Source organism: Drosophila hydei, unplaced genomic scaffold (genome assembly GCF_003285905.1).
Source record: "Drosophila hydei strain 15085-1641.00,03,60 unplaced genomic scaffold, DhydRS2 tig00008132-arrow-arrow-pilon, whole genome shotgun sequence".
Taxonomy (NCBI): Eukaryota; Metazoa; Arthropoda; class Insecta; order Diptera; family Drosophilidae; genus Drosophila; species Drosophila hydei.
Window position 1 is genome coordinate 90,776 of NW_022045841.1, and position 22,446 is coordinate 113,221.

Genomic DNA, 22,446 nt, shown 5'->3' on the forward strand with positions numbered 1-22,446 from the left:
AGCTGACGCCATCTATTGAGTATTTGGTATGCACCGAATAACCAGTTCAAGTTAAATCAGCACTTATACCTAAAAGATATATTTATTTTATGGCATAATTTTCTGCGTTCTTCATTTTATACTTTTTGTAAAACGTAAGAGTATGCAATGTGTCTACTGACAGTTCTAAACGGTTTCGTGGCAACAAATTAGTTATCGACATTTTACCCAATATGCACAATTAAAACGTAAGAAATACAGCATGCTGTGAAATAAATAATATAAAACATAAATAATTACTTATTACCTAACTTTTTGTTTGCCATACATTTTTTCAAAAAATTTGGAAATATCTCTACAAAGTGTGACCGCAACAGTATGGCGTTGGCAAAAACAGATTTAGAACAAAGTTGACTTTTAGTAATAACATTTTGGCTTAAACAACACGCAACGAAAGCACTCCAAGTGTTTATAATCAATACAGTTTGGACAAAAAATCTAATCCAAAATTGCAGTATTTTAAATAGTTGTCTAGGCGGGCTACCAAAATCGAGGGCTACCACAAAACAAACAGGGATGCAACACGGACGCAACAAGATTATGACATTTTCGCCTGTCAAAAATTTTTGTCGTCCGCTCGCCCGATCTAAGCCTGTTATTGTAATTAATAAAATTTTTGTATATTCTGAGAATGTTTTCTGCCAACACACACTCAGTGGTAAGTGTAGGCCAACTACGATCCCGATTCTGAATTGCTTTCGCTCCAACATCCACTGACATTTTTTGGTTTTTATTCAATGTCAGCCCTACCTTTATCTGGGTAATTTTAGTCGAAAACCGCACTATTACACAGTGAAGCGCACCAAACTGCAAACAAATGGTGGTGTTCCACGTTTCTTTGCTGACAAATCACGGTCCTCCAGCTCCAGCATTAACAGCAACAGAAGTATACCGGCCCAAGCTAGAAGCTACGACCTCGTGTTGGACTTCAAGAATCTGCTCATCAAGTCGGGGATCAGTTTACAAAGCATTGTAGAGAAGGCAGCGCGTCTGAATGGTATATTGGACAAGGAGCTCGTCAATAATGCTCTGATCAGGGTTACCAGCATGTTGCCCTCGATGCGCAATGTCCATGTCACACTGGAGGAGCCAGCAGCACAAACAGCTGATCTTGGCAAGCAGCATGTAAATTACAAGTTTAAACTGTCACTGGACGCCATGAAAAATGCTGAGCTTGTGTGCGTATAAACTGCATCAACTCTTACTCATTCACTAACTGAAACGTCTCAATTGCAGTAACTTTCATTCAAAGTTGATGAAAGGTCTGTTGAGCCCCATGTTTGGAAGCCATCATTTGTAAGTAGGATTGTCAATTGCTGGAGTGGAATGCTTTGAAGACTTTTTATCTTGTCCTCAGTAGACAGTTCCGCGGCTTCAAGACAGATCGTTCCATTGAGGCGGAGCAGAAGCGTAATCCCACAATGACAACCAGACTGAAGTCAGCGCTACAAGGAACGCCACAGAAAACTGATGGCGAGCTTAACATTCAAGCAGAGAAGCTTAAAAAATTGCTGTCCAAATCAGAGGAACAGGGCAATGTAAACAATGCGGTATATAATTCATGCCTGTATTTATTTCTTAACCCTGTATAACTCTGCTTGCAGGAGAGTATAAAAATTGCTTTTGCTGAAGGATACTTAGCCGCATCGAACGCGGAGGATTCGCAGAAATCAGGAAAAACAATGAAGTACCTGAAGGTAGGTTCAACACCCAAATATTTAGCCTAGCTTCCTGTGTGATGAGCCTTGTTTGTTATGCGCCGAAGAAAGCCTCTGCAAGGGCGAACAATTCAAACCGAATTGTCTGTGGGTTTCGCCACAGAGTGCTTTACTTCTGGCTTGTAATATTGTGTCGCCCATCCGCTCCTTAGTGTTGTGAATAATGCTCAGTAATTGTCACGCAGATTTTCCAGACACTCATTGTTATCGTTGTTTTCATTGGGATCTTCATGAGTTTCTTTACCTCATCAAATGGATCTGTATTCCGGTGAGTATTCAAGCCTCGTCTTCTCCCTGTCTCTGTGCCAAATAATTATAAAAACATGTCTTTTAGCAGCATACAACTAGGGAATCAGGTTGAAGTTGATCCAGAGGAAATTCACGTCACATTCGATGATGTCAAAGGCTGTGATGAGGCAAAACAAGAGCTTAAAGAGGTGGTGGAATTTCTCAAGAATCCCGATAAATTCTCAAATTTAGGTGGTAAGCTGCCGAAGGGCGTGCTCCTCGTTGGCCCGCCGGGCACTGGAAAGACTTTGCTTGCTCGCGCTGTTGCTGGCGAGGCAAATGTTCCATTCTTCCACGCTGCAGGTCCTGAATTTGACGAAGTCCTGGTAGGACAGGGCGCCAGACGTGTTCGAGATCTATTCAGTAAGTATTTGAGATTGTTTCCCAACTAATTATTACTGTATTATTTGTTATATGAATCATCAACAGAGGCTGCGAAGGCTCGTGCTCCCTGCGTTATCTTCATCGATGAAATTGATTCGGTTGGCGCAAAGCGCACGAATTCTGTTCTCCATCCGTATGCGAATCAGACGATAAATCAGCTGCTCTCCGAAATGGATGGCTTCCATCAGAACGCTGGTGTCATAGTACTGGGTGCGACGAATCGTCGAGATGACTTGGATCAAGCATTGCTCCGTCCAGGTCGTTTTGATGTTGAAGTTGTAGTCTCCACTCCCGATTTCACGGGTCGCAAAGAAATCCTTTCTCTGTATTTGGAAAAGATTCTGCACGATGACGTGGATCTAGATATGTTGGCTCGTGGCACCTCAGGATTTACGGGCGCAGATTTGGAGAATATGATCAATCAGGCGGCTCTGAGGTGAGTTTACCAGTAATGTTATTGACTAATATCTAATTGTCATCATCTTATTCGCTTTCAGAGCTGCCATTGACGGAGCCGAGACTGTAAATATGAAACATTTGGAAACAGCAAGAGACAAAGTACTAATGGGGCCAGAGCGTAAAGCCCGCCTACCCGACGAAGAGGCAAATACAATAACAGCCTATCATGAGGGAGGGCATGCTATTGTGGCCTTCTATACAAAAGAGTCGCATCCTCTGCATAAGGTAACAATTATGCCACGTGGTCCCTCTTTGGGCCATACCGCCTATATACCAGAGAAAGAAAGGTATCATGTGACAAAGGCGCAATTGCTGGCAATGATGGACACAATGATGGGCGGACGTGCCGCGGAGGAGATAATCTTTGGTGCAGAAAAAATTACGTCAGGAGCTAGCAGTGATCTAAAGCAGGCAACATCGATCGCCACGCATATGGTTAAGGATTGGGGTATGTCAGAAAAGGTCGGTCTTCGGACAATTGAGTCGCCCAAAGGTTTAGGCACCGGTGATTCCCTAGGACCGAACACTATTGAAGCCGTAGATGCTGAGATCAAGCGTATTCTGAGTGATAGTTACGAACGTGCGAAGGCCATTCTCAAGAAGCATGCGAAGGAACACAAAGCGCTTGCGGAAGCGCTGCTAAAATACGAAACTCTGGATGCTGATGATATCAAAGCTATTTTGAATGACAACCAGTAGTATTTTTCCAGATTGGCTTCAGATGGGCGTACACTGCATATACATATAATTACATATATTTTAGTTACAATATTATTATAAACGTAAACACTCTAAACAGAAATCCATTAGAGATCGGGACGCAGACGAGCAGTTAAGTAATAAAATGTTATACATATTTTTTATGTATTCTTATTCATATAAACGGAATAACAATACTGAACGCGCGAAGTTCTTCGTTCGTCTTTGCATTTGAATCGAATCATATATTCTGTTGTTTTGGCTTCTCAGGTAACAACACGTAAGCCTCAAATACGATGGCTAAAAACGAACAGCAGTTGCACTGCTAGTAAGCGGCGCGGAAAATTATGTTATCGATAAAATACTAGTGCAGATTTCAATTTATCATTTTAGAGAAGAATAATTAAAATGATATAGGAAAAAAATAAATAATTTAGGAAAATGAGCATATTGCTTCAATAAATCCGGCCTAAGTGCTCATAACAAAGAAATCTGCCACAAAAGGTAATCATCATGCTGGTGTACATTATGCTTGTAGGCGTATTTTAGTATTTTTAGGGATAACATTTAAGTATTTTCGCATCGGGCGTTTACGGTCTTACCAAAAGTTAATTAATTGTAAAAAACTTACAAGTCAACTTTTCGTCTAGGAAAATTCACAAAAATAATAAGTTAAAATGTGCGAATATGAGTTTTCTGAAACCGCATACACAAAAATTATATTTCATGCGGCCAAATACCCACATCAAGCTGTGAACGGCTTGCTGCTGGCCGATAAAAAAGCAAAAGGTTCTATAGTCCAAATCACAGATGCAATCCCTCTTTTCCATCAATGCCTGGGTGTTACACCTATGGCAGAAATAGCACTAATGCAGGTTAGTCTATAAACGATACACTAAACAATTAAAAGCTGTGATCGGAAATTGTTGCACTCGCAGATCGATGCTTACGCCGATAGCGAGGGACTGGTAATCGCCGGTTACTATGCTGCGCCGGAGAACTTTTACGACAACCAAATCGACAAGGCGCCAGCTGCCAAAATAGCGGACAAGATACAGGAGAACTTCAAGAACGCCTGCTTTGCCATCGTCGACAACAAGCTGGTGTCACTGGAGCACAATCGAGCTGCGCTGCAGGTGTACGGGTATGCGACCGATTCGAACCGCTGGTCAAAGGCCAAATACTCACTGGTGCACACGTCTCAAACGCTGGAGGGAGTGTCGCTGCTGCTGAAGCGAGGTGCCATGCGGGATGTGATCGATTTCGACAATCATCTGGACAATCCCGAGAACGACTGGACCAATCAGTTCTTAAATCAGTCACTGAAGGACCTGCAAAAGTTGTACTAGCCCGAAAGTTATCCGTTATCTAAGTGTGTTAAAACTATTAGCAAATTGTGCATTTCAAACTGAGAGACCAGAGCCGGATTTTCAACCTTGCAATTTAATTTATTGTATGTAATTACAATTGGATTTCAGTAATCTTTAGAATAATGCATATAAGTTAAATAACATTCAACTAATTAATAAATAATCAATTCATTCGTATTTGCTTTTGGAGTACAAGTCCTAGCCCTATCCGATCTGTGAGAGTCCGTTTGTCGTAAGTGTCGCATGTCGTGGCCGTGTGTCGTGTGGTGTCGTGCGCGTCCTTTAAACCTAAACATGTTTACAATTACCATATTATAATAAATACAAATGAATAATATGCATAGAATTTTGCTTTTTGGTTTTCTCTGTCCCGTTCATAAATTTTAATATATTTTACAACAATATTGTAATATCGCGATTGCTGATTATACATAAGTACATAATACGTATCGTGGATATATCGGAGATTCGAAAGTATCGCAAAAACGTTTGTTAAATATAACTATAATTTTTAATTTGTAACTTTAATTTTAAGGTATTGTATAATTCGATATATTCATTCGTCTCATCAAATATCATCTTATATATGGAACGAGGATCAAGGAACGGGAAACGTAATTGCATTGCATTTTTTTTTCATGTTCTCAACTTTCTTTGATCTTATGTATTTTTGATGTTTGTATGTATGTATATAATATCAATTATAATTATTGTAGCTTGTTATGCAATTAGATAAATTTATTGTATTCGTATAATGTATATATATATGTACTTTGTATATATAGAATATATATATATATTACTTGAACGATATCTGTTGCTGGTATCCTGTATATACGAATGCATCTAGATATTGCTGTGTTTCTGTTTTCCTTTTTGTTTACTAATGGAGTTCTACGAGGGCGCCTTTTGATTATATCCTAGCTATACAAGTGCACGCACACACAAATATGTACATATGTACATACGACAGTATATAGCGGTATATACTGGTAATATATGTATATGTATATATAACGGCATGTGCACACACCTCTGCACCTGAACACTCAAGCATTTCCTTTATCAAATGTTTCTTTATAATTTTATTCCAATTCTGTTTGCACCATGTATACGAGAAGTAGTTGTTGTTGTTGCTGTTGTTGTTGTGGCTGTTGTTGTGTGTTGTATATCATCCCATCATCACATGTTATGTTAGTTGATCTATAAGTATGTAACATTCGTATAAGCATTATAATATATATATAGAGGTGTATGTGTGTGAGTGTGAGTGTGCGTGTTGGTGTGTGTGCAGTTGGAATGGTTTTGTCGATCGGGTTTTGTGTGTCTTGACTTGGATTGGATTGTATTTCTATAGTGACTCAGAATCGAGCTGGGTACGAAGCAAGTCTATTGCAAGTTGTCATCAGCACAAATATTTACCATTCCCGATGACAGAGAGTTGATGGCGTCCTCCACTGTCGGCTTGTGTCGGTCGAGTTTAGATGAGTTTATGGGCGAGAAGTTGTCTGCGATTGTAAGCGAATGAGTGAATATATAAACCAAGTGAACAGAAAAGGCGGATTGCAAAAAGAAATGTCAAGTGCCAATTACCGAGATCACCACTCGAACTGGAGTCCGTAAAACTGGGTGTGCCCTCTGTCCAAGTGGGTGTTGAGCCCTCACCTGAAGCCGGTGGCGTCCAGGCCAGGCCACCACGTGATCCATAGTGACTGCTCGATGACGTGTCCACCGCTAGAAATGTATCCAGATGAACCTCAGAGACGCTGCGATACAAATCAAGCTATCAGTTGGGCATTCAGATAAACCCATATCTAACAATACCTAACAATGTCCTCCTTGTAGGAGCCTCGATATGCTGGGCCAATGTTCATCTTACGCTCCAAATACTGTGGCTGTTGCTGATAATAGGAATGCTGCTGCTGTGACTGCTGCTGCTGTGGCTGCTGCTGTGACTGCTGCTGCGGCTGGTGATGGTGATGATGATGATGTGACCTGCGCCCCATCGAGGAGGTGCTGTTCTTGTTCGAACTGTCCTCGGAGATGTCGTCAAAGGCAGGGGGAGGTGTTGAACTGCATGATGGAGTTGTGCCTAGCAATACAATGAGAACAAAGATGCAATGAGCGACAAAGTTGAGTCAACAAATCAAATAGAGATATGTAAGATGTGGTTGGGTGCGTATGAGGCAAGCGAAATGTAAGCATGCTGCAGTCTAGGCACAACTGTTGCGTCTGAATTCAAGCGAGTCCCGGAACGTTGCGCCATTGGACAGGGTGTCCGTGCTCTCCGGGATGGTGGAAGGCGCCGCTTTGGGTGCACGTCTTTTGCGCTTGGGGCGCTCTGGTGGTGCGGGCACAGCCAGCTGCGCATCCGGATCGACTTCATCCACCGTGTCCGGCGACAGCTGCAGCACGGGCAAGGCTCTCGGTCGTCGGTTAGCGCCTTCGAACTCGCGCTTCACCTCGAGAAACGTGCTCACCGACTGCAGCAGATTCTCCTCCTGCGATTCGCAATTGTCGTCGCCCAACGCCAGGTCCACATAGTGCAGATAGCGCTGGCGTTTGTGCTGGCGCTGCAGCTGTTGCTTGCTCCGTCTGGGAGAGCACTCCGTGCTGGCGGAAACTGTGGTTTGGGCGGTGCGATAGCTCTCGGCGCGTATGGGCGGAAAGTTGCGCACTATCGAGCCCACCGAGGAGCGTTCGCTGCGCGCAATGAAGCTATTCTGGCGCTGAAAGATGTCCACATGGCTGAGCAGACGCGACTGCTGCTGTTGCTGCTGCAGCCGCCGATGGCTGCTCTCTGAGCGCGCCGTGGAGTAGGCCGACTGCATCGACTCACGACGGCGCGTCGAACGACTGCGTTGCACTGGCACGGGAGCCGGACTCAAGTTGTCCGCCACATCGAACAGATCATGTAGCTCCAGCCAATCTTGCACATTGCTGGGCGAGCGACGCTCCCCAAAGCGAGGATTCGCCTCACTGGGCAGCTGCAACGTGTTGCTCGCGCTGACTTGAGCTGTGTCTGTGGGTGAATTGATATCGTGTGTTGCTGTACCTGGCGTGGTCGAGTGCGCCCGACTGTCCTGTGCATCCTTGCGACGTGGCGAGCCACGCGGTGGCACTGGCGGAGGAACACGCGCCTTCAGATTGCTGCCAGCAGCAGCGCCGCCTGTCGACGAGGTCGACGCGCGCTGTCGCACGGGCGGTGGCACATTGCTTGAGTTTGAGCTCTGGCCAGCTGCACTGGAGTGACGCCCACTTTCCCTATCCCTATCCCTATCCCTATCCCGATCTCTGTCCCTCTCCCTATCGCCACCTGCTGCTGCAGACGTGGGCTCTGAGTTAGACGGCTTGGATGGCTGATGTATTTTGCCGCTGCTGTGCGAGTGCGACGCGTGCACAGCTGAGATGGATGGAAAGGATTAGAAAAGTGGCTCGGCTCAATTGAGCAATGCTCACTCACCTCGTATGGGCTCATTGTCGCTGTCTATGGATCGCTGTATGGCCTTGGAGAGGCTTTTTCTCTTCGACGGCGAGTGCTTTAGCGCTGTAAGATTCCACAAAGTTGATGAATTAGTTTAAAAACGAGACAAGCGGGAAACGTGGAAAAGGTGTGATCGAGTAGGCGCAGCACTTAAAGCAGAAGCTCATTGCATTTGGATTAGTTAGATATGTGGGTTAGAGAGATGAACACTAACGTGTGATCGAGAGGCATGCTTTGCGTCCGGTTTCATCAACCAACCAAGTGCATTAAGTATATAAAATAAAACCAAAGTGTAAGAACTTAATAAATATATATAGATGTATATAAATATATGTATATATCTTAGTTAGTTACTTAGCAATCAAATCATAACAGATACACCTTGTGATTATTGTTGGTTCTTTACCTATATAACTGGTTACCAAGGTACGAAATTTTCTGTGATTTCCTTTGATCTCTGGGAGATCCACTATGCGTACAAGTGAGAGTAATGCGCCAAAGTAATATCGAAAAGAAAGCAGAGAACAGCGATTTCAGAAAGAAAGAATACACAAATTCAAATTACGGATTAACGACTCGAGATAATAGATAATAATTAGCCGACTACCGAATGGGGCAAAGTGTGTACCATATTGCATTTTTGCTGCACAAAAACTGAATCAAACTAAATTAGCGATTTACAATGTGTTTAATAAGTATATCAATTAGTCAGATATACCAATATATATGTGTGTGTGTGTGTGTTCGTGTGTGTGTGTGGGTGGGTGGCAGCTACGCAACAAACGACGCCAAAAGGTCAAATGTCAACACGGACATGTTTAAGTAGTTTCTTTTTGCCAATTGCACAAAAATGCCTTATAGTACGTGTACTTAGCCCAGTTGCGGCAGCCAGCTGACTTACGCGATGGTATCTTGCGGAATACGGTCTTAGCCATAAAGTTTTGAAATCTTTGAGCATAGAACGAGGGCCGACAAACAGACACGGTCTCCTACAAAGCAAAATATATATATATATAGTTCGATTCTCCTATCCGAGCTCAACTTATCTCAGGCGCTTACCCCGTCGTGTATAATGCTTTTGAATGTGTGCTCCAGCTTCTTCTTTAGCCTATAAGATTGCAGTATATCGATGATGCCAATATAAAGCAACAGGCGTTCGCCCTTCTCGCTGCGTGCCGGAATGCCGCCAGGTCTGATTGTTTAAGATATATATATATATATATATTTTAGAGCAAGAAATTGTTTGGCAATTGTTGCACTTACGGCACATCCTCCTCATCGTCGATGGGTTCGCTCTCCGCCTGGATGCTCTCCATGGCCGTGGAATGCGCCACCAGACGCTGCCTATTCACCGATCTGTATGCCACACTGGATTAGCATTTTATCATTGGCTTCTCCACATCGTTTGCCCCCTTGAATACTCACTTATTTCTGCTGATGCCCGTGGCCGCATCACGATCCTTGCCATCGCCCTCGGCAGCTTCCAGCGGCTCATCGACATCGGAATCCTCGGCCAGCGGAGCTCTCAATGGCTTTCGCTGTTCACTCAGCTTCTCCTTGAGAGCCACGTCCAAGTTGTGAACGCCCAGCAGCAGCGAGTAGTCCATAATCTTGAATGACTCCAGCACTGTGCAATCCCTTTGAATGGTCTTGATCAGAGCCGAATAGGTTTCCGCCTCCAGAAAAATGCCATTCGGATGCTGTTCCATGAAGTCGAGATCCTTGTACGTGGGCGATTTCTTGGCCCGTTCCGCCTTCGATGCCTTACGCTTAAACGTCGAACCCTTGAGATCATATTTCAGATGCATTCGCACCGACGATGGCAGCAGATTGTTCATCACCACCAGGCGAATATTTTTGGCATTGCTCGTTTGCAGGCAGTAGAGGCCGAAGAATTTCGGCAATAGAGTGCGCGGATTTTGATTGAGATTCATATAATAACTGTTGGAAATGAAGCCATTAATAACCTCACTCTCTCTGCCTCTCTTCTTTAGACATATATCCATCTAGGTGTTTCCCTTACCCAGGCAGTAGTTTTTGTAAAAATTCACCCTCTTTGTGTTGCACCGTTTTGATAATGAACTCATCATCGTCCGTTAAATAGAATATAGAGCCGGAAGCACCTGGATTCGATAGTTCGCGCAGCGGCGAAGTGCACATAGACATCTAAAAGATACATTTTTATAACAATCATTGAATGTGGTTTAGCAACGGACCATAAAATCATCGGGCTGTATGCCAAACAGATCACGAAAGTAACGAAATGCTATGGGCGCATAGATCTTATATCTGAACTCGCTATAATGGTGGGCAGGTGTAAGGCTAGAACCCTCTGGCGGAAACGTAATGCTCTCGATTTCCCAGAAGTCCATCATAAGTAGATCACGTTTAGGCTTTGATGCCAGGCTGCCGACCTGTGCGAAAAATTACAGACGTTTTCAATATGAATGAATATCTTTATATTGCTGCAACTCACTGTGTGTTGTATGCCCAGCTGTATGGAGCCCATAATTTGCGACGTCTGTATCTTCTTGTAGGTAATCTCGCCGCCCTCGCCAACACGCCTGTGTCCAATTTTTCGCTCCTTGTCCGCTTTGTTGGCCGAGCGCAAAGGCCGACTGCCCAGCTGAGAGTAATATAGAATATTGAAGCTCAATGCTATATATAAACTTAAACATGTGTGTATCCAATGGCTTTACTTACGTCGGGCGATGAGTTGCCCACATGGTCGGTGGAAACTACAAGTTGAGAAAGTATATTATTAGTTGCCTACTTAACGTGCTGAATGCATATATAATTTATAATGTGCTGGACATGAATAGCGAATGACCCAAGTGGGAAACAATTCAACTTGAGCTTGAACTTGTGTTAGGTACATTCACGCACACACAAGCACACACGCATACACATACGCACACGCAAACTTTTTAGACGCACACACACACGCTTAGTATCCATAAATAGTTGACAGGTTGTTGCCCGTTTGAAAGTTTCTTTTGTTTTCGTTTGATTTTTATATAGGTCCTTCTTGAAATATAAATATCAATTGGAAATGTGTTGGCATTGGCTCACACAAGTATCTCTGTCAGTCAGGCAGTCAGCCAGTCAGCCAGTCAGTCAAATGGGGCGCGCCCCCTGCCACCCACCTAGTTTCGAGACACATGCGCCACGGCCACTTCCATTTGCCATTCATTGATTTTTTGTCTGCGCTCGTAGCGAATTCGTCTTTGTTTTCCACAATTTCGTTGTGAACTTTTTTGCAATAGCAAAAATGCTTTTATTTATGGCAATTTTTTTTTTTTGATTAATTACCATTACTTGGCTCAGCTAGTTTAGCCTGCGATGTTGAGGAGCTGTCCAGGTCAATGGTGTTGATAGTGTCGCCATCGGCGGACGCCATGCTTCCGCATTAGCTGCTCCTGCTGCTGCTACTACTGTTGCTACTGTTGCTCTGCCAACAATTTGGTTGAGAGTTTCCACGCTTCCAGCTACTATTACTAGGACATGCTGCTGAGTAAAAATTGTTATATCTCTTTTGTGACAGCTAAAGTGTTGTTAATATGGCTCGCAGATTATCCAATCAATGTGCCAAGGGAGCAGAAACCTTGGCTCTGCCTATCGTCTGGCCTATGGCGTCAACTTTTTGCTATTTAAGTTCACAATGATGTTGATTTCTCTGCTGCTGCTGCTGCTGCCAGTGCTGTCATTTTCACTGCATACTCATAGGCGCACGGGAAGGCACACTGGAAGCGCTGGTACGAACATGCGCGCCAGGGCTGCATAAAAAAGAGACACCATTTGCGCAGGGCTGCATTGTACAGTGCCACAAGCGAAATGCACCAAAAAATACCAAATAGCTTATAAGCGTTACATTTGAATGGTTATTTAGAATTTACATAAATTTGAAAAGTTTTAAAATATTACCAACTTATATTATTCATTTAACTTGTTATAAAAACATTTGACCACACATTTATTTTAATGCACTTTTAATGTTTTCGTTTTTTATTAGCGTTTCTGTACTCAATTAGACCTATACATCATACATAACTATTTATATATATATTTTTTTTTTAATTTATATGGTAAATATATGAATACAATAATTTGTTTTAGTTTTTGTTCTTGTTTGTTGTTTGTTTGTTTCTGCTTGTTTACTGTTTTTTGTTCTGTGTTTTTGAATGTTTAATGTATGTTTTTGTGTTCAGTTTTCTTTCTTACTTTTGTATGTATTTGAGTGTATGTGTGTGTATATGTGTGTATTACTGTATGCGTGTGTGTGTATCATTCGTTTCTCTTACATTTACATGCATTTACAAAATAAGCGCTTTTTTAAAAATACCGCAAAAAATTACGTTTATCGTTTTAAAATTCTATTTAAAAATGAAATTCTTTTTAAACATTCTATACGAACATAAAAACAAATACGTACATAGCCTACAAAAAACACTACCAAACTAACTGCTTAAAGCTAAAGATGCGATCGACATAACTACGGCGACTGTTGTCCATTTGCGTTGTATATTTGTGGCTTTATCTGCATGGCAATGGGCGTCCAGGCGAAGATGAAGTTGAGGAAGAGCGAGAGGAAAACTTAATTAAGATCTGCTTGAGTGGATGGGGGGCCCGCCTGCCTGCCAGCTTACCTCTACTTACCATAGAAAATAGTTTCCCTGCGCTTGGTATAGTTAGTGCCGAGCAGGAAAAACGCACATGTGATCGGTGTGGGTGATTCGAGTTGATCTCTAGGAATGCGCGTCCGCACTGTCATGCTGTACAGGCCACTGGGATTCTGATCCAATTGCGTCAGCACCGAGTCCAGTATATGTGTATCAAAACTGAATAGGAACAGACTTTAGATATCGCTGGCGAAAGCTGATCCTTACTTACATGACGGATAGCACCGGCTGGGGGAAAACATTCTGCACGGCACACATTATGTCCACGTCTGTCTGCTCGCCACCCATGCGTGCCTCCAGCATGAAATCCGACTCAGGAACTGTTCGCCAATCGAGTTGGTGTTCAAAGGGGGCGTGGGTAGATTGGTCACAGGACATGTAGCGAAAAAAGTCCGTGAGAATTAATCAAGTGTCAAACTAAACAAAAAAACACAAAAAAACCAACAAAAAACTTTTGATATAAAACACAAAAAAAAAGAAGAAAACAAAACAAACAAAAACAAGAGGCGGCGCTTGGCTGCTGGCTGGGCGCTTTATAACCGCAGCGACTGCCACATGACACGCATGCAAATATGAGTCGCACGTGCCACAAACACACACACACACACAGTCGCACACCCACATGTGGCAACACACCTAGCCAACACCTATGCAAACAAGTTCACGCCATAAACAGGTGAGTAAAATAGAGCTCAATAGAGCCGACTTTTGCGGTACTCTATAGATGCTCAATGATGTTCAGCTTGAAGAGGATTTAAGATATTTTGGCATATATTGAATTCATCAAATTACAGAAATTAAAAATTTGTTAACTTTCATAATAGTTTATCTATATATATCTATATATTATACTTCAATCAGGAAAATTATCAAAGCTAACTTTTTAACTTCATAATATTCTAAAATAACATATATTTATGTATACATTTTTTTTTTATTTAATGTATTTTAATAATAAATGGAATTATATATTCAAATAATTAAAGATATATAGCTTAAGCTCCAACTCATACAAATCTGATATATATGTATATTCATATATATGCATAATAGTTTCCTATTAAACCAATTTCAATAACAAATACACACTCAAGAGCTAAATATATTTCTTATAGCAGCACGTCCAATTGGAAATATAAGCTACCATATATGTGCACGTATTTGATTTCCTATAAAAACCAATTAATTCAATATGCTACTCACAATAGCATTTCAATAAGAATTCATAAACCTATTTAAAATTCCTATAAGATTAATTCCAATAACAAATACACAGCAAGAGCTCAACACGGTGCCCATATACATTCCAATAAGAAAATTAGCAAACATACAATTAGCTTTGCTATAATATCACCCACTTCCTATAAATACAATTCTAATCAGAACTGCAACTGCACTAAGCTCTCGCTCTATGCCTAACAAAACGTGGCCTACTCAACAAATTGATTCATCCTGAAGCACACATCAATATAGCCGTACGCTTCATAGTGTATTGGGATAACCGAAGGGAAACAATAGCTTTATATACACATATGTAAATTGCAAACCCATCCACAGTGGCAGTCGCAGTCACATTCACATACCGATTATTTGTAAGCGGGCACTTCGCTTATCCGTGGACTCAAAGGTTTGCACGGCACAGGTGTATTCCCCCGTCATGTTCCAGTCGGGATTCTTTATCGATATAACACCGGGACTGCCCTCCATGGTGAATATTTTGGTGTCTATCTTTGCCTTCATGAAGCCCTACAAATCCCAACAACAACGACAACAAATGTGAGAAGAACAAGAAGAAAGCAAATTTTATGTTAATTAATTTTTTGTTTTTTCTCTCGTCTTCGCCCTTTGTATTTGACGTTTTGAGCTGAAATGGGGTGACGATGACTCACCATGGCAAAACCCTTTACGGATGGTATCCATTGATAGATGGAGTGATTATTGAACAGCCACTTGAGCACAAAGCCCTTCTCCCTTGGCCCCATCTCGTACTCGCAGTCCAACACCAAAGGATCGGGCTCATTATCACGTTCGAGTGTGTAAGTGTGCGGCACCCGGAGATTGGTAATGCGCACCGTATGGGTCACTATATATAGGATTAGGATTAGAATAAGCTGCCTCTCCCTCTCGCACTGTCCGTCTCTCCACCACTGTCTGTACGCCCCGACTTACCCGTGAGTAACGTGAGGCCGGCCAACAGCGTTGCGCACAAGATGCTCCAGCTCCAGCTCGCCATGTGCGCTTTCTAGTCGTCGACCTGGTCCTGGTCGTCGTCCTCGTCGTTGTTGTTGTCGTTGTGCAGCCGTAGCTTTTGCTTAACGTTATCTTAACCCGGACGTAAAGTGCTTTCAGCTGCTGCTGCTGCTGCCTGCGGTCGCAATTCCTATTTGAATTTTGGCTCTGGCTTAGGGTAAGGCTGTTGTCGTCTGCCTCCGGCCGCTGCGCATTGCTCAACAGCCTTTAAGGCGCTTGGTCACACAAATTATCACCTTTCTCATTACCATAAACATAACATCACAAACAACAGGCCAACACTCGACACGGGCGCAGTTTGGTGGGGGGGGGCAAAGGCTCCTTTCGCTGCTGCTGCTGCTGCTGGCAGAACTTTTCTACGCTCTATGATGAGCTCAGCATTTTGGTATGAAAAGTTAAATGCTTTACACTTCTATATCACACACATTCTTAATATATGTATTCCTATGCGTATTTATGGCAGTTTTTTTAGCTAAATTAATTCGCGTTTGCAGCGACTATATCCAGCGATTCGAAAGTTTTGCACATATACAACTTTATGTTGGTGAAAAATCGACTTTTTGCTGTGTGTGCCTGTGTGTGCGTGTGTGTGTGAGTGTGTGGGGAATTATGCCAAATGGAGTTTGCAGCTCCGTACCGCTGGATACCAATAGTGTTGGTATCTTCTATTTAACTGTTGTCCTTTTTCCAGCCTAGCTTTTAATGTTTTAACACTGGAATACCACGCTACAAATACTTCAGAGCACTGTCCGCGCAGAGCTTTCGCCAAGAGCCGCAAAGCTTTCCTCCACTGACGCATACTCAACGCGCGTCGTCCCTGTTTCACTCTTCGTCCTGCACGAGCCTCACGAACAGCTGAGCGCCATTGCAACGGCGCATGCTCCAGCCTTTTGACAGCTGAAATTCCGGTTTGACAGTTGGCAAAAAGTTATCAGACAATCGAGAGAGTATGGAAGAGAGAGAGCGCGAGAGAGAGTTGTGTTTGCATTGAACTTGTTGCAAGTGTCAAGCCATACAGTTGGCAGTTAATTGTTTCTTCAATTAAGACTCCAACTTTCTTCAATTAGACAACTTTACTATGAAAAAGTGTTGCCTACTTTTGGGGGTCATTAACATTTTTAAGCGTGTCAATAAAGTAAATTATAGTTAATGCCAAATATCTTTATTTTTATGTTAACTCTTAAATTGCCATCTTGATAGTAAAGCATAATAATCATTATAAAAATTTCTAAATAATTTGTAAAAATAAAATAAACTGAAATTTATTGAAATGATAAGAAAATTTGATTTTGTTAGTTTTATTTCTGCCTTTTAGTAAAATAAAATAAAATACTATGCTGAAAGAAATTAAGCTTAAATTAAATAAAAATATTATCTTAACATAAATGAAATCAAAAACTATATACTTGTTGGACTAAAAAGTAGCTCAAAGTCCATCTTAAGCTCAACAGCAAATATATCATTTAAATATTCTTTAAATCTTATAGATATTTTATTTGCCAACTTAATGAAGAAACTGTAGCACACATAATAAAATAATTACAGATTGTTTCTAGCTGCCAAGTCATCTTTATGATGAATAGAAATAAGTGACTTGAAGGCCAGGAAAATTAGTTTCTTTTGACATTCAATTTTCAGCTGCTTACACTCAGCACTACTATTTCTATGTACAACCAATATTCAATGCGTTTCTATAAAATGGCCAAAATCATATGAATTCTGTATTTTTCGTAGCTGTCTTCTTTGCATTCTATTGGCATATTTTAATTTTGCTACAGAAATAATACCATTTCATTTGGCTTCTGTTTTGTGTGGAGCACCGCTACTACTTTCATGAACACAACTGTACATTTGTATAGAAGAGCTTAGCTAATAAATCTAAGTAAAATTTCCAATTAGATTAACAAAAAACTAATCTAAGTTAAGCGTGCTGTAGGCGTAAAATTGTAAGCAAATAAAAATAAAAAATAAAGTATTAAATAAATTAATAAATAATTAAAAATTATAATAAAAATAATACATACAAAATAGTATATACAATAAATAAATAATAAAATAATAATAAAAAACAATTTGAAAATATTATATAAATTAAAAAAGAATACAAATAAATATAAAATATTATATATAATAATAAAAAATATTATAAGAAATATAATCTAATTTTGCATTAAAAACAGAAATATGTAACTAAGCAATATTTAATATATAATATATAAATATAAAATATAAATATATAAAATATATATAAGTATATAATATAGTAAATAAATAATATAGTAAATAGTATAATATAGTAAAGTTAATAAATAATATATAAATATAAAATATAAATATATAAAATATATATAAGTATATAATATAGTAAATCATATAGAATATATTCCATATTATTCCAAATTCTTAATAGCTTATCCCACGAACTCACCTGCTCAGTCCTACTTACGTTTTGTATGCATTATTCAAGGGATGCTCATCTTCTAATTATAGTTTTTATTAAATTTTCAATAACATCAGCAAATCTCTTAGTGACTACGTCTATAGTTAATAGTGTTTGCATGTGCTGGGCGCATCGACATACACTATATGCATACATGCATGTAAATACACACAAACACACACACATAGATAGAGAGACAGACGTGCATCTACATATGCAGTAGTAGTAGACGCACACACATACAGGTGCACGCGTATGCCATATGCAATCGTTTAAAAGTATGCTATAAATATGTAATTTCTTTATATATGTATATTCTGCTTACAATCGGGCATAAATATTTATTTATGTGCGTCTTCTATATATTTTATACAATTGATGTGGACTCGCAGCTGGCGCGTTTCTTTGGTCGCATTAAAATGTTCGTGCATTGGCAGAAAGGTAACTGGGAGATGCGTGGGTGCTAAACGGGATGCTGTCGGAGCTGGGGATACGTCAATGGGTCCGTGTTCTACTACAGCTAAAGTTTACAACGTACAGAAGTGTTAAAATATGCCCAAGCATATGCAGAGAGCGTGAGACAGAGGGAGAGAGAGACAGAGGGAGAGGGAGATCCCATCTCAGTTCTCTAATCACTGGCCGCCCCATCGCTGTGCCCGTGTCCAATCAGCGTCTCTATGCGAAAGTCTTTGGCTATTGTCTGCCTGGCGCATCTCAGGTTGGCGGGCTCCGTGTCGATGTGTAGTAGAGTGGATCTGGTCAGTGACCTGGCGGGCGTCTTGGGACTGGACGTTATCGCGAGTGAGCTGTTGGACGCCTCGGTCTGCTCGAAGAGCAGCGCATAGGGCGAGTTGCGTTCCGGCTCGGGATCGGGGTCGCGTGTGGTGGCCTCTGAGGCGACCTCTAATCGTGTTGGATTCGTGCACACCGAGTCGACGGAGTCCGATATGTGCGAGTCCTGCTCGTGCTCGTTGGCGCTCTCCACGTCGATCTTGTCGCACGAGGTATCGTCGGCATCCACATCATCGTTGTACACATTGAGATCGGTATAGTTGCTGCCTCGGTCCGCGTAGTCGGCTGCGCCGAGGCCGGCCGCAGCTGCGGACACATCGAACGCATATGGATTTTTGTACTTGTTGGCTCTGCTGGCATCGCCGCCGGTGCTGCTGCTGTGCGGCAGTGCGTCGACTGCATCCATGCGGCGATTGATGAACGACAGCCGGTCGAACTTGTCGTTGTTGTTCTGATAGAACGAAGCCTCGGCATTGGCAAAGAAGTTGAATTTCTTGTCGACGCGCAGCGCCGTGTCGAACACATCGCTGGGCGTGTGCATCACATCGAAGTCGCGACTCCCATTGAAGTTGGGCACATTGAAGTGCACCGGCACCAGCGGCACCGGCTTCCGTATCCAGAACGGCGACAAGGTGCCGAAGACGGCCGGAAACGAGAAACGCTGCATGGCCGGCGCCCGCTTGTAGCGCTTCCGTCGGCGCAGGAAGCTGCCATTGTCGAACATGTCCTCGGCCAGCGGATCCAGTGTCCAGAAATTGCCTTTGCCCGGATTGCCCGGCTCGCGTGGAACTTTAATGAAGCAATCGTTCAGGCTCAGATTGTGCCGAATCGAGTTCTGCCAAGCGGGAAACTTATCCTTATAATATGGGAAACTGCAAGGATATCAAATCTTTTACTATAAAATCTTATATGTCATCTATAAGAATACTCTATAGAAAAACAATTTGCTTCAAGATCGTTCTTTGTTCTATTCAACAATAGAGTTTCTCTGAGCTAAGGTATATAAATTTCTTTGAATGAAAAGAAAATATTTTTAAATACTTTTTAGTTTTAGATTATTAAAAAATTTCTTAAGAATTAAAATAAATCCATATAGATCTTATGGAATAATTTTTCACTTAAGAAACTTTTTAATATTAATATTAATATAAATAAAAATTACGAAAGAATAAAAAAATTACAATAAAAAAATTCAATTCCATCAAAAGAAGAACATAAGAAAAAATTTCAAATAAAATAAATATAAAAATTAAAATAAAAATAATTTAAGCTAAAAAATAATGAAATAAAAATTGCATTAAACTTATATACAAATTAAATTTTAACAAATAAATGAAATAAAATAAAGATAAATATATAATTAAATTGAAATAAAAAAACCAAAAAAAAATTAAACATATAAAAATAGTATAACATTAAAATTACAAATAGGAATTCAAGAGAAATATAATTTTCTATTAGCCAGTCTAATTATATAATAAATTAATACTATCTGACGTTACCTTGTCGAATGAAGAACTAGTTTAACAGTTCGTTTGAGTATATAAAAACACTATTGACTGCTGTGCTTTAATAGTTGTTTAATAATTTAGAATTTAATAAGAACTTATATTAAGATCCATTGAAATTAGCCTTAACTAGAGTCTAATAGTCTTATCTAACTTATTCTAATTAATAACTAAAGATGTGACTCTGCGCCACTTACCGGGACATTATGAAATCACATATTCCACTGAGTGTGAGTTTCTTGTGCGGCGACTGCAATATGGCCATGGTGATCAGAGCTATGTAGGAGTAGGGCGGCTTCACCAGAGGCCCGCCGGTGCTGCCGTTGCCGTTGATAGTGCCGCTGGCGTTGCCGTTGTTATTATCACCGCCGCCGCCGCCGCCGCCGCTGCTGCTGCCGCCGGCGGCCGTTGACTCAAAGTCGCTGTCGTCGCAGATCAGGGACATTTCATCCGCAGCGGCGGCGGCGGCGGCAATGGAGGCTCGCGAGGATGTGAGGCCGCCGCCGCGCTGTACCTTGTGCAGTGGCGGCGACTGGGAGGAGCAGTCGTGCAGGGCGTGCATAGGATCTGTGCTGGTGTGCATTGTTATTGTTGCTTTAGCGCTTAACTATTCTAATCGTAAGGATCTGTCTATATGCTAATCAAATGCTTAACTTATGAAGAGGACGTAACACTTGTTTGACTATTTTTCAGGAACTGATTTATGTTTTATTCTTTCTTCTTTTGCTTTTGCTTTTCACTCGATTTTTTTTCAATATTTTCAACACTAATTTCAAGTTTGCAATGTTATTTCCGATTCCGTTGCCGTTTACCGTTAACCGTTTACCGTTACCGCTTCCGTTTTTATTGAACTACGTGGAACACTGCTTAGATCTTACGAGCTTGTGGCTTGGCTCTGATGCGTCATCCGTCGGCTTGTCTGTTTTAGGCGGAATCCTTTTGCCAAATGTTAACTGAATCGCAACGAAAACGAAAATCTTCTCGCCCGAAATGTTTTTCTACATAACTCAAACATTTATTTATCAAAACCGCTGCCGCTCTCGCTTCCATGAGCTTTTGTCGGCGCTGCTATGTTTTCGTATCTCGAATAACTGTGATTCTACTGTCGACGTCGTCGTTGTCGTTGTCGTTGCCGTTGTCGTTGTCGCGCAGCGCTGCCGACGTCAGCGTCAGCGCATCAGCATCCCCGTTTATGCCAGAAAGAGATGGAGCTAGTCTTTTGCGTCTCTGCTCTCAGCAGGGGATGACTGAGATTGTAAACCAATCTACGACCAAGTGCACCCCCAATCACGAGACAGGGGCTGGGCAAGGGGCAGCAGCAGCCGCTCGTCGCACTCTCGCACACACACACACACACGCACACAGAGACAACGTAATAACATAAAATGGTGGAGTGCTGCTCGCTGTAAATGTGATATTTGTGTTTTCCTCTCCATCTATTGTGTAACGCGGGCGCGGACGCAAATTGGCAGGCGACGTCGACGCCAGCGACTGCAGAAGCCAAAACTCTTGGCGCGCTAACGCCCCCAATCCCCCCTGCTCCGAGCAGCCGCAGGGCTGGCGGGCAACATTTTCTCAAATTTAGATACCTTTTGCTGCGTTGACGTCGTGGCTCTTAATAATGTTTCATTATGTCAGCCGCACGCACACACACACACACACAGGCACACAAAGTGAGCTATGCTGTGTGTGTGTGTGTGTGTGTGTGTGTGCTGTGCTAGTATGCGCTCTCGTTCAAATGTTAGCATTTTTATGTGCGAATGTTTTTCTAACCGTATGTCGGGCATTCTCGTTCTCGTTCTCGTTTCAGCTCAGTTCAGTTCGTTCCGCTACCTACTCTGCCCACAGCACCTAGCTAACTCCCTCACTCTGCCTTCGCCTCTGCCTCTCCCTCTCACTCTCTCTCTCTCTCTCACAGCCAATGCGCCATTTTTGCAACATCCTTAACACAATTGGGGGGATATTTGGTATACATATGTATGTCTATTGTGTGTATGGCTGTATGCGTGTGCCTGTGTGTGTGTGTGTGTGTGTGTATTATTTCTCTTTTTCATTTTCGCTGTTTTTGTTCTCTAGTTGTTAGACATTATTGTTGCTGTTGTCGTTCGCTTTCTTCCCTTTTCAAATTAAACATTCAGTAGTCAGTTTTATTTGTTGTACTTCGTTCAAATTAGTTTTCAGTTTTGCGGAAGTTGCTAGCACACACACTCACACTCACACACACACACACATATATATATATAGAAGCTCCCTTGGCAGGACAATATTGATATCGTTTCTTTCTCCTTGCATGATTTTCATTATTCTATTTTCGTTGCTTATCCCAGCCGGAGCCC

At 41.7% G+C, this 22,446-nt stretch overlaps 5 protein-coding genes across 19 annotated transcripts; 2 read left to right on the plus strand and 3 right to left on the minus strand.

The window, feature by feature from the left end:
• The first annotated feature begins 276 nt into the window (after window positions 1–276).
• LOC111593760 (ATP-dependent zinc metalloprotease YME1 homolog) lies at window positions 277–3,792 on the plus strand. Of its 7 annotated transcripts, none has more exons than XM_023306778.2 (9): window positions 277–697; window positions 784–1,217; window positions 1,276–1,335; window positions 1,397–1,577; window positions 1,644–1,736; window positions 1,943–2,025; window positions 2,092–2,408; window positions 2,475–2,865; window positions 2,927–3,792. In XM_023306778.2, the coding sequence occupies exons 1-9, from the start codon at window positions 671–673 to the stop codon at window positions 3,585–3,587; spliced, it is 2,247 nt and encodes a 748-aa protein (XP_023162546.2). In that variant the 5' UTR covers window positions 277–670; the 3' UTR covers window positions 3,588–3,792. The 7 variants fall into 7 exon arrangements, with proteins under 7 accessions (XP_023162546.2, XP_023162539.2, XP_023162540.2 ...); XM_023306771.2 differs by having other exon boundaries at window positions 1,397–1,589; window positions 2,927–3,791; XM_023306772.2 differs by having other exon boundaries at window positions 1,397–1,589; window positions 2,095–2,408; window positions 2,927–3,791.
• A 389-nt stretch (window positions 3,793–4,181) lies between these two features.
• Window positions 4,182–5,134, plus strand: LOC111593745 (ER membrane protein complex subunit 8/9 homolog). Its single transcript, XM_023306739.2, has 2 exons — window positions 4,182–4,462; window positions 4,526–5,134. The coding sequence occupies exons 1-2, from the start codon at window positions 4,265–4,267 to the stop codon at window positions 4,934–4,936; spliced, it is 609 nt and encodes a 202-aa protein (XP_023162507.2). The 5' UTR covers window positions 4,182–4,264; the 3' UTR covers window positions 4,937–5,134.
• A 511-nt stretch (window positions 5,135–5,645) lies between these two features.
• On the minus strand, window positions 5,646–12,169 carry LOC111593749 (phosphatidylinositol 4-phosphate 5-kinase type-1 alpha). 8 transcript variants are annotated; one of them, XM_023306744.2, is made up of 17 exons: window positions 11,754–12,169; window positions 11,145–11,179; window positions 10,918–11,067; window positions 10,658–10,855; window positions 10,465–10,607; window positions 9,867–10,382; window positions 9,705–9,809; window positions 9,501–9,633; window positions 9,343–9,430; window positions 8,848–8,910; window positions 8,656–8,673; window positions 8,421–8,504; window positions 8,013–8,360; window positions 6,782–7,049; window positions 6,551–6,723; window positions 6,380–6,465; window positions 5,651–6,160 (listed from the first exon to the last, which is right to left on the minus strand). In XM_023306744.2, the coding sequence occupies exons 1-17, from the start codon at window positions 11,839–11,841 to the stop codon at window positions 6,152–6,154; spliced, it is 2,505 nt and encodes an 834-aa protein (XP_023162512.2). In that variant the 5' UTR covers window positions 11,842–12,169; the 3' UTR covers window positions 5,651–6,151. The 8 variants fall into 8 exon arrangements, with proteins under 8 accessions (XP_023162519.2, XP_023162517.2, XP_023162512.2 ...); XM_023306745.2 differs by having other exon boundaries at window positions 5,652–6,160; window positions 9,705–9,797; XM_023306751.2 differs by lacking the exon at window positions 6,380–6,465 and having other exon boundaries at window positions 5,646–6,160; window positions 6,623–6,723.
• A 480-nt stretch (window positions 12,170–12,649) lies between these two features.
• On the minus strand, window positions 12,650–15,797 carry LOC111593744. 2 transcript variants are annotated; one of them, XM_023306737.2, is made up of 6 exons: window positions 15,290–15,797; window positions 15,010–15,203; window positions 14,704–14,866; window positions 13,332–13,440; window positions 13,098–13,279; window positions 12,650–12,978 (listed from the first exon to the last, which is right to left on the minus strand). In XM_023306737.2, the coding sequence occupies exons 1-6, from the start codon at window positions 15,351–15,353 to the stop codon at window positions 12,899–12,901; spliced, it is 792 nt and encodes a 263-aa protein (XP_023162505.1). In that variant the 5' UTR covers window positions 15,354–15,797; the 3' UTR covers window positions 12,650–12,898. The 2 variants fall into 2 exon arrangements, with proteins under 2 accessions (XP_023162505.1, XP_023162506.1); XM_023306738.2 differs by having other exon boundaries at window positions 12,926–12,978; window positions 13,088–13,279.
• Window positions 15,798–18,207: 2,410 nt separating this feature from the next.
• LOC111593752 (fork head domain-containing protein FD3) lies at window positions 18,208–20,889 on the minus strand. The gene is made up of 2 exons (XM_030225410.1): window positions 20,308–20,889; window positions 18,208–19,474 (listed from the first exon to the last, which is right to left on the minus strand). The coding sequence occupies exons 1-2, from the start codon at window positions 20,691–20,693 to the stop codon at window positions 18,439–18,441; spliced, it is 1,422 nt and encodes a 473-aa protein (XP_030081270.1). The 5' UTR covers window positions 20,694–20,889; the 3' UTR covers window positions 18,208–18,438.
• Between the last annotated feature and the right edge of the window lie 1,557 nt (window positions 20,890–22,446).

What these genes read in the sequence shown, in the direction of transcription:
- LOC111593745 (XM_023306739.2), top strand. Translation starts at nt 4,265, where the DNA reads ATGTGCGAATATGAGTTTTCTGAAACCGCATACACAAAAATTATATTT. An exon ending in CAGAAATAGCACTAATGCAG is followed by an intron (nt 4,463 to 4,525) that starts GTTAGTCTATAA and finishes TTGCACTCGCAG; the next exon opens with ATCGATGCTTACGCCGATAG.
- LOC111593749 (XM_023306744.2), bottom strand. Translation starts at nt 11,841, where the DNA reads ATGGCGTCCGCCGATGGCGACACTATCAACACCATTGACCTGGACAGC. An exon ending in TACAGCCCGATGATTTTATG is followed by an intron (nt 10,608 to 10,657) that starts GTCCGTTGCTAA and finishes TGTATCTTTTAG; the next exon opens with ATGTCTATGTGCACTTCGCC. An exon ending in TTACAAAAACTACTGCCTGG is followed by an intron (nt 10,383 to 10,464) that starts GTAAGGGAAACA and finishes CATTTCCAACAG; the next exon opens with TTATTATATGAATCTCAATC.
- LOC111593752 (XM_030225410.1), bottom strand. Translation starts at nt 20,693, where the DNA reads ATGCACACCAGCACAGATCCTATGCACGCCCTGCACGACTGCTCCTCC. An exon ending in TGTGATTTCATAATGTCCCG is followed by an intron (nt 19,475 to 20,307) that starts GTAAGTGGCGCA and finishes ATATCCTTGCAG; the next exon opens with TTTCCCATATTATAAGGATA.
- LOC111593744 (XM_023306737.2), bottom strand. Translation starts at nt 15,353, where the DNA reads ATGGCGAGCTGGAGCTGGAGCATCTTGTGCGCAACGCTGTTGGCCGGC. An exon ending in CGGCCTCACGTTACTCACGG is followed by an intron (nt 15,204 to 15,289) that starts GTAAGTCGGGGC and finishes TCCTATATATAG; the next exon opens with TGACCCATACGGTGCGCATT. An exon ending in CAGGGAAACTATTTTCTATG is followed by an intron (nt 12,979 to 13,097) that starts GTAAGTAGAGGT and finishes ATTGCCATGCAG; the next exon opens with ATAAAGCCACAAATATACAA.
- LOC111593760 (XM_023306771.2), top strand. Translation starts at nt 671, where the DNA reads ATGTTTTCTGCCAACACACACTCAGTG. An exon ending in ATGTTTGGAAGCCATCATTT is followed by an intron (nt 1,336 to 1,396) that starts GTAAGTAGGATT and finishes TCTTGTCCTCAG; the next exon opens with TAGACAGTTCCGCGGCTTCA. An exon ending in AGGGCAATGTAAACAATGCG is followed by an intron (nt 1,590 to 1,643) that starts GTATATAATTCA and finishes CTCTGCTTGCAG; the next exon opens with GAGAGTATAAAAATTGCTTT.